This window comes from Nelumbo nucifera, chromosome 5 (assembly GCF_055504915.1).
Source record: "Nelumbo nucifera cultivar China Antique chromosome 5, China Antique-T2T, whole genome shotgun sequence".
Taxonomy (NCBI): Eukaryota; Viridiplantae; Streptophyta; class Magnoliopsida; order Proteales; family Nelumbonaceae; genus Nelumbo; species Nelumbo nucifera.
The window spans coordinates 40,465,115-40,474,967 of record NC_142653.1 but is presented as its reverse complement, the minus strand read 5'-3'; the positions used below and the strand labels follow the sequence as shown (position 1 = coordinate 40,474,967).

Here is a 9,853-nt window from a genome sequence, read left to right as displayed (position 1 = left end):
AGTGGCGAGCTCCCTGGTGGAGAGCTAGCTGGTGACGAACTGCTTGGTGGCGAACTCCCTGGTGGAGAGCTACTTGGTGACGAACTGCTTGGTGGTGAACTGCCTGGTGGCGAGCTCCCTGGTGGCGAACTGCCTGGTGGCGAGCTCCCTGGTGGCAAACTGCCTGGTGGCGAGCTGCTTGGTGGCGAACTCCCTGGTGCGAACTGCCTGGTGGCGAGCTCCCTTGTGGCGAACTGCCTGGTGGACTCGTCATTTGAACTGCTCCTAGGCGGCCTGCAACTCAGAGGATGGTGGAGCTCCCTGGTGCAGCGCAACCCGATTGCCCTCTGCATGAGGTGATTTCCTCTCCTTTGTAGGCGGTGGGAGCTGAGGGACCTGCGAGAACTGAATCAGAGGACCCGGGGGTATTTTCCCGGCGGGGACTCTCCGATGCCTAAGTTAGCCTTCTGATTACAAAGAGCTTGGAGAGAAATGAGAGAGCTAGAGAGCAGGGGTTACCATCCTTTTTCCCCCCCCCTTGGCTTTGGGGGTCGGAGTCCTTATATAGTGGTGTCCTCGCGGGTTAGGTGGGTGAAAAGCCTTCAAACGGTAAGACTCGTCATATCCCGTCAGAACCGGGGTACGGTGATGAACTCCTCAAGGTTGTCAGGTTGGCGCTTGTGTCAGGCGGCCAGGTCGGTGCCTGGGCCAGGTTGTCAAGTCGGCGCCTGTGTCAGTCGGCGGATCGGTGTTTGGGCCAGGTTGTCAGGTCGGCACCTATGTCAGTCGGCGGGTCGGTGTCTGGGCCAGGTTGTCAGGTAGGAGATCTTCCTGCAATACGCCAAACTACTCTTCTGTACCGAGCTACCCTACAAGTGGCGAGAAGCCCGGGGGAGCTATGCCGAGCTCCTTGGGCTATGCCGAGCTGCTTGTGGCGAGCTTTGCCGAGCTGCCTGGCTCCTTGGTGGCGAGCTCCTTGGAGAGCTGCCTAGCTCCTTGGTGAGCTCTTTGGTGAGCTATCGAGCTCCTTGGTGAGCTACCGAGCTCACGGGGTATGCCGTTATGGTTCATTGGTGGGCGTCTTATGGGTTGCCAGGTCGGATCATGTGCTAGGCTGATCCGGCCAGGCCGCGCTAGGCCGTGCAGGCCGCGCCAGGTCGCGTTAGGTCGCGCGCAGGCCGTGCCAGGTCGTACGTAGGCCGCACTAGGTCGCGCCCGGCCGTGCAGGCCGCGCACAGGCCGCGTGCAGGCCGCCCGTAAGCCGTGTGCAAGTCACGCCAGGCCAGTCAGACCGGTGCTCGGGTGGGACACCAACTTTATAAATTGTTTGCCTGGGTGTTTGCCTAGTTGTCACGAGGTGCCACATGTCTCAATTTCACTGGAGGGCCAAATCTGCCCTCATCATATCTTATCCCAATATATGTAAATCACTAATATGCACAATTTGAATAGAGTACAACATTCTATGCTGATATTAGAGTTGTTCTGAGACTCATGTCTTCTACTTGAAAGCCATGTTATCTCTCAATGGATTAAACAATTCAAATAATACTGCAACAAGCACTTTATCATTACTATTATATGTAGAGATTTTAAAGCCATGGTATTTTAATCAAGAAAAAGTCCAAAAAACATGAGTTATTACATAAATATAGATATAGATTAAAGCAAGCATCAAATGCAAAAAACAATGTAGAGTGAGACTAGATGTGATGGTAGAGAGAGGCCAGAGAAAAGGAGATCCCCCCACTAATAATTTCCTTTTCCCCACATATTTTTCCCTCACTCTCTGCTCCATTATTTAGGCTATTGTATGATTCATGGCCCATAACCAGGCCCATGCTCATGAAAGTGATGAGAAATGATGCGCAATCAGGGAGTCGAAACTCTAGTTCCATCTCGTCTAAATTATCTTGGTTAACTTAGATGGATCCAACTAAGTACAATGTTTTTGTGCTTTTTTATACTTCTACTTTCTGATATCCAATTAAGTAGATCCAAAAGCTTAAACCAAATTCTGAATCGAAGATAACAAGAAAGGATAGGGTAGGGGGTAGGGTATGTCTATACTGTCTAAAGCCCAACCTTCTGTCATATGGCTCCATTTCAATAAGCTTTTTGAAAATACTTTTGTGATTTTTTGAAGTAAAATCTGGTCTGCAAAAACTTTTGGCATCTGCCTAAGCATGTTTTCAAAAGTAAGATCTCAAAAAGCACAAAATATGGGGCCAAAATTTTTGGCTTTTGTCCTTGTATTATTTGGATTTACTTGATTAATTTTGACATGACGCCAGTTTTTTTAAAACTGCATTTGGCATTTCTTATTTTAAGGTCTTATCTCCTTTTTATTGTTAAAATATTCCTATGAACACTGAGTTTTTAATTGCAAAAAGCAGATAAATCTTTAAAATAAGGAATGCCAAATGCAACCTAAATTAAAACATATAGGAAAACAAAGGTACATTTTTTTCTAGCAGTAAGTCATTGGTGATTCAACCAATGGATCTACTAGTTCGAGGTGCGCGAATGGTTGTTGGCCTTATAACTATTCATAATGGTTATTATATATTTAATCAAATAGGATTGAATGTTGGCCAATTTTGTTTGATGAAATTTCGTTTGATTTAAAAAAGTCCAACTTGAATGGCCGTTTTGAAAGTGAGGAAATGCTACAAAGCCATGTCTTTATGCATAATAAACTCTTGTCATGTTTTTTTTTTTTTTTTTTTAAAAAAAAAAAAGAAGCAAATTATATAGTAAATTAAGGGCTGCAAATGGATTTGATCGAATCGGATGTAGACATATTCAAACTAAAAATGTTCAAAATATCATGATTAAAAAAAAAAAAAAAGTGAAAGTAAAATTGTTTGATTGGAATATACACTACAAGACTCAGTTTAGAAGGAGTATAAATACAAATATGTAGAGTGCAAAACCTTGTATTTTGTACTATTTTGTATGTATTTATATTATACATATTTGTATTCATAATCTTCCAAACTGAGCCTAACAATTGTCGAATTTCTGCTAAAGCAGGTGCCACTAAAGGGATATACTACTGGTAAAACTCAAAACACTACGATAGAATTAGACTTTTAGCGGCAGTCAAGAACCGCTGCTAAAGACTGTTTTTTAAGATTGGCGCTAAAGGGGTATACTTACTGCCGTTATAAGTTTGACGCTTTTTTATTTTGGGTGTATGTTTTTTAGCAACAGTCATGACTTCCGGTAAAGATCTCCAGTATTCAGTCTTTTTTTTATTCTGCAAAGGAGGATTATTGATTTAAGGCAGTCAAAAGTACTTTAGTGGGATGAGAACCCCAGGACCAGGTTAATTGACAAGCAATATCTCTAAAATGAGTAGCCAGGCAATGTGCCGGGGTATTACTCAACCTCCTAATAAAGTGATATGAAACAGAGGTAAAGTCTGCCCTTATTCTTGGCCCATAACCCAACCCAATTCAACTTGTCAACAAAGCCTATCTGGATGCCCAGTGCATGGCCCACACCAAACCCACTTCAATAAAGCCCACATCTTCCAAAATAGGTATGATGGTCTCTTCAGTTTGTTCAGCAGCAAGAGTTGCAACTTGTACAGCTATTGGAATAAGTTTTGCTATTGGTGTGGATGCCTCTGTTTCTGTAACCTCAGAAACTTGGAGTTCTATGTGTTTGGCTCAACAACCACTTCTGCAAAGCTTCTGTTATTCCATGGGTATTTACACCTCTTTTAATTTGGGGGCTTATCCGGTAGTGGGTTGAGGTTTTCAGCATTGGTTGCCAGAGAAGTAACATCTGTTAGATCATCTTGCAAAAATTCATTGAAATGAGAGCAAGAGGATCATCAATAGACAGGTGTCAACATTATCTAGTATTATCAGCTTCCCCACCAAGAAATTATAACAATAGCTAGAAAAACACGTACCAAAATTAGACCAGAGAATGGAGAAATGAAAATTTCTAACCATGATGAGCTTGAATTAACTTCAAATCAAATTCTGTCCAATCCGCAATAGCAATCCCTGTTATCTTGCTTGACAGAACAAATCACCTCAGCCGGTTCATTCTAGCCCCCAATCCCTAATAGACATTGTGATAGATGTTAGTGGAGATGAGGAGAAGAATAGAGAAAATTATTCTACTCATCCAAAGATATTGGTAAATGCAGCTGAATTGTCCAACCAATAATCATAAACCCTGAATTGATCCCATTATTTGTAAATTCCAAGTAAAGCAGCTGATAAAATTGGGCACACCTTCATGGCCCAAATAGTCGTGTCTTTCAAATATCAGAAAATAAAACTGGAGCAAAATCTACAGATTATCTGCTTAGCTTCCATAAGGAAAATTAACATCCACAAATTTCGGTACATGGCCCACTAACCCAATTCCATAGAGATCAATTAGGTACAAATTGTTAAAAACACCAACGATAAGCTCCAAACAGAGAATTCTTACTGATCTCATTTGGGAAATTCCCTAATTACATGTACATGATGAGGGCAACTTCAGTTGCATAGAAAGAAATTAATTGGATACAACAGCGTCTAAAATATTCTATACATTTAAACAAATATGCACTTCCAATTCAATATTTGGAATTTTATATGCATTTCCAATCTAAAATATTCTATATTCTATATTTCTTTTTTTTTCTAGTATATATATATATATATATCATCTAATTACTCAACTATATGCCAAGAAAGATTAAAACGTGTCTATATTAAAGTTGCATTTAACAAAATATTTTTTCACTTGTCATTTTGCTAAAAAAATGGAAAAGTACGGACAGATCCAATACAGATTTCTGATTTCCACTGAGCTATAAACATTCAAAATGTCAAGAATCCACACTCTATGCATCAACGCTAGCCCATGAATTAACATCAATTCCAAACTGACACCTACTCCAACAGTACTTTGGGCCTACAAATTTTGATCCTGGACTAAATTATCATTCTCCCTAAAAAACCCAAGCAAATACATTATTTATAGATTTTTTTGAAAACTGTAAGGTAAATTATTTCATTAATAATCTTTAAAATCATACAACTATGCAAACCCTTGTACAAAGAGAATCTGTACAGGAAGGAAAAAAAGAATACCGATCTACCCAACAATCAGCCCCACCCAAAAATTATGAGCTCCTATCAAAAAGGAAATCTTGCTCAAAATAGAACATGATTGTCTATTTTTGAATAATGAGTGGTTTTCCAGCCATGAACGTATCATTCCTACAGTCCTTTTAAAGACCTCTTCTTTTGAACTTTATCTATCTTCAAAAATTCTATTGTTTCTTTCATACCACACTGCCCAAAATACTGCTGAAGGGAGTATGTTCCAAGCTTGTTTTCCAGCCCTGCTTAAACCAGTTAAATACCAAGCTCCCATGAATCCCTTCACATCAGACGGGAAGAATGTATGAATCCCAAACAAGCTCATCAACCTTGTCCAAATCCAATGAGCGAATTTACAGTGAATTATTATATGTCTAGAAGTTTCTTTCATACCCATTGCAGAGAGTGCATGCCATATTTGTCACCTCCATTCCTCTCCTAACTAAATTGTCCTTAGTCAGGATCTTGTGTCCAACATCGTAGACCAAATAAAGAAATCAAATTTGGAAGGATGAAGATTCCTTCTGCTTTGAAAGGATGAAGATTCCTCCCCTAACAAGCTGTTGTAAAAAGATTAGGAAGATCATGATTTTTCAAATACCTATTTTCTTTTGTCTTCCCCTACTCCAGTTGTACCTGAATCATATAGAACCTGGGGCAAACTGACCAAGGAATTCGCCTCCCAATCATTTAAGTTTTGCCTGAACTAGGGGTTCCAAATACAAAACCCATTTTGCCTCTCCAGATAATCTACCACTGAAGCATCCTTGTTAGTAGCAATCTGAAACAGGTCTGGGAATAGAAACATTAATGGTCCATTCCCACACCAGTAATCCTTCTAAAAAGACACTTTCTCTCCCCATTACCAACTTCATATTTTATTCCCTTCATGAACTAAGCATAGAGTTTCTGTATTGCCTTCCACATTGAACACCTAAAGGCCAATCTTATTTCATTTGTATTCCATTCCCTGTTATTGGAACCACACTTGGCTATGGTAATTTCCTCCATTGACTATCCGGTTGTTCATTGAATCTCTACAACCACTTCCCTGACAAAACATTGTTGACTTGCTTTATTGATCTAATCCCCAGACCCCCATTAGCTCTAGAACAACGAACTTTTTTTCCAATTTACCAGATGGCACTTTGACTCCTTCCACCCCCTCCACAGAAAGACTCTCATCTTTTTTTCTAACACAGCAACCCTATTTGTCAAGATTAGGAATAGAGAAAGATAATAAATTAACTAGAAGGGAGGATAATACGCTTCTAATTAAAGTAACTTTACCCCCTTTTGATAAGTATTTGGTCTTTCAAGAGGCCAATTATTTACTTTAACATTCCAAATTTGCTCCTAGGAAGTGTCATAGAAAAAAAGAGTGTCGTCTGCAATGGAGCAAAGAAATCTCCACTTCCCCATTCTCTACTTTGAATCCTTCCATTAGCCCTCCTTGCCTGGCCCTCTCTATAGGTTTGGCAAGTGCTTTTTTGTCACACACATAAAGAAGAGTGGGGAGAGGGGGTCCCCTTGTCTTAGACCCCTAGAACTCCAAAACTCCCCTAAAGAACTCTCGCTCACCAATACTAAAAAAGATGATGAAAAGAGGCACACTTTTATTCAATTTCTCCATTTCTCATCGAAGTTCATCCTCTTCAACCATAGGCTTTCTCCATATCCACTTTGCACAACAGCCTCGCCCATCACTTTTCCTCCTTGAGTCTATAATTTCATTTGTGCTTTAGGATTCAACAATCAAATTTGATACCACTGTTGCCATTCTGTTTGCCAAAAGTTTTGCTAATATCTTATAAAAGCTACTCACAAGACTGATGGGTCTAAAATCACTCAACTTCACTACCCCACTTTTAGGAATTAAAGTGATAAAAGTGTGGTTTAAGCTTCTTTAAAGCGCATCATTTTCAGGAAACTCTCTTAATGCATTCATTACTTCTTGTTTCACTACTCCCCAACATTTCTTATAAAATAGCATTGTATACCCATCAAGACCTAGGGCCTTATCCCCCTCCAAAACTGTTATCACTTCCCACACTTCCTCCTCAGAAAAAGGCTTCTCTAATTCTCCAGCTAGTTCAATTGATAAAGATTTGAATTGTAGGTGTCAACACCCAATTTTTGCTCGGTCTTCTCTGTAACCCACTTTTCACATTCCAAATGGCCGATTAAACCTTATCAGCATCTTTAGAATATGCCAAAACCCTAAGAAACTAAATTTCAACTCAAATAGCTTCAAGCCCACCGTCGAATCTACAAGATTCCCTTTCGATGGTCCCGATTGTGCCACATCACCACACCCATTACCCGATCAGACTCCTTCACATGAAACAAAGCCATCTATCATCCAATCACACCAAATTTCAGTCCTAAATTCCTTCATTTCACCATTAGATTCCAATTCAACGTATCTGATACTACAACACTTCTCAAACCAAAAACCTCCGTAATTCAAATCCAAGCCAGTTCGTTGTAAATCCGCCGAACATATTATTATAGACTGCCACGTCAGCTTTAACCGCCGGGTCAGACCATTTTTCTTGTAATGGACCACTTGATTGGCGGCAAAATTTTGCAGTATGTAATTAAACATTTAGATTTTATTGTATTTAATAAAGTATCTTTATTTTTTTAATATAGAAATAGATGTAAATATTAGATGTGGAAGATGCATGTTTATGCAATCAAAGGTACGAACAAATTACCCCTAATAACAATCTAATACTAATAATTAAGAGTTAGAGAGGAGAGAATTAAAGGGGAAAGAATAGTCTTTCGTGTTTTCAAAAACAATAAATAAATAAATAAAAGTTTATGTATAAAAATATGTGTTTTCTTTAAACAAAAAACATGTAATGAAGATTCCTACCACAACTCCGCGCGCTAAACAGTGAATCCTGATCAAAGGCTGAGAGGAGAGAGAGAATATGGAACCTATCATTCCTCTTCTCTCTCTCTCACTCTTACCGTATTTTTATTTTTTTTTTTGGCCTTTCTTATCTTGTTATTTAAGACGTGAGGATCCAGACCATGCCACAACAATTGTGAGAGCAATCCTGTTTTGCTGCGGGTGAGTAATTCTGTACGTAATTGTTCATCCATGGCGCCATCAGACATTAACGTGAACGTGCTTGAGCAATGTAGAGTCGCTCCACCTCCTGGTTCGGTCTCCTCCAAATCACTCACACTCACCTTTTTCGACCTGTATTGGTTACCATTCCCAGGCGCCTCAGAATGCCTTTTCTTTTTTGATTATCCCCATTCAACCACCCATTTCATGGAGTGTCTCCTTCCTAGCATTAAACACTCGCTCTCACTCACTCTTGTGCACTTCTACCCTTTGGCCGGAAGTCTGTCATGGCAACCACTGGATTCATGCAAGCCCGCCATGATTAACTATGTTGATGGTGAATCTGCCGTTTCGTTAACCATAGCTGAGTTCAACAATGGTGGTGATCACTTTCACCATCTTTCTGGCAAACTAGTACGAGAAGTGAATGCATCACATCTTCTTGCACCTCCCTTGTCCCCATCTGGTTCGGTTGTTCCAACCATGGCACTACAAATCACCTTATTCCCCAATACTGGAATATGTCTCGGTATAACCATTCACCATGCAGTCGCTGATGGCAGATCAGCTTCACATTTCATCAAGTCATGGGCCTCAATTTGTAAGGGAGACGCACCTTTGTCCAAGGAGTATCTCCCATTTTTTGACAGGTCTGTGATCAAAGACCCAAAAGGAATCGAGCAGATATACTTGAAGCAGTTAGAAGAATTCTTCAAGTCTACACCTGCAGAGAAATTGGAAGTGATCAATAATATTCCGTCGACAGTTGTAGCACCCAACATGGTTCGAGCAACGTTTGATCTGAATAGAGTCAGCATTGAAAAACTCAAGGAATTGGCCCAACGGCCTCGACATAACAATAAGGACCAACTTACACCCCTTCATCCATCAACTTTTTCTGTGACAGGTGCTTTTGTATCGATTTGTTTAATTAAAGCAGGCTGTAGGTATGATATGTTGAAGCTTCTTGTAGACTGCAGGGCTCGTCTAAAGCCTCCCATCCCCGTAGTGTACTTTGGTAACTGCGTTAGAGGTTTCGATGTGGTGGTAGAGGCATGGCTTTCGGAATTGTTATATCGTTATTTGTCTGGGCAAAAGCCAAAAATCAAGCCCATTGTCCTTGCAGGGTCACCTCGGTTCGGGTTTTATCAGACCGATTTTGGTTGGGGGAAGCCAAAGAAAGTGGAACTCATATCAATTGATGCGACTGGAGCCCTTTTCTTATCAGAGAGCCGTGATGGAGACGGTGGGGTTGAGATTACTTTGACTCTCAAGGAGCAAGAAATGGATGCCTTTGCTTCAATATTTGTTACTTCTCTTAATTCTCTTTAATTTGATCCTCTAGGAGGGAATTGTGTTTCTGGGATTAATTTGTTTGTTGATCCTTTTTCTTCTCTGTCATCAGTTCTTGCTCGTCATGCACCTTCGATGTAGAGGTGACTGGTGAGATAAAATAAAGTTGTACGTACTTATCTGCAAGTGATGAATATGTTTTGTTTGGTAGCAATAGCAAGACAATGCTTGAGTTGGGGAAATGTACTCGGACGAAGCAATCGCCTCTTGTATTTTTAATTGCTTTTTCATTTCATTACCTCTCTTACTTGTATTTTCAAATTGCTTTTGTTTATTAAGACATTAGCCTCCTTTGAAACCTCGAATAGTTTGATCG

General features: G+C 40.3%; 1 protein-coding gene across 1 annotated transcript; it reads left to right on the top strand.

Moving 5' to 3' along the window:
* Positions 1-8,214: 8,214 nt before the first annotated feature.
* Positions 8,215-9,516, top strand: LOC104587568 (malonyl-CoA:anthocyanidin 5-O-glucoside-6''-O-malonyltransferase-like). Its single transcript, XM_010245230.1, has one exon. The coding sequence runs from the start codon at positions 8,215-8,217 to the stop codon at positions 9,514-9,516; it is 1,302 nt and encodes a 433-aa protein (XP_010243532.1).
* Positions 9,517-9,853: the final 337 nt, after the last annotated feature.

Bases quoted from the DNA above. Each gene is read 5' to 3' on its own strand.
- LOC104587568 (XM_010245230.1), top strand. From the start codon at position 8,215: ATGGCGCCATCAGACATTAACGTGAACGTGCTTGAGCAATGTAGAGTC.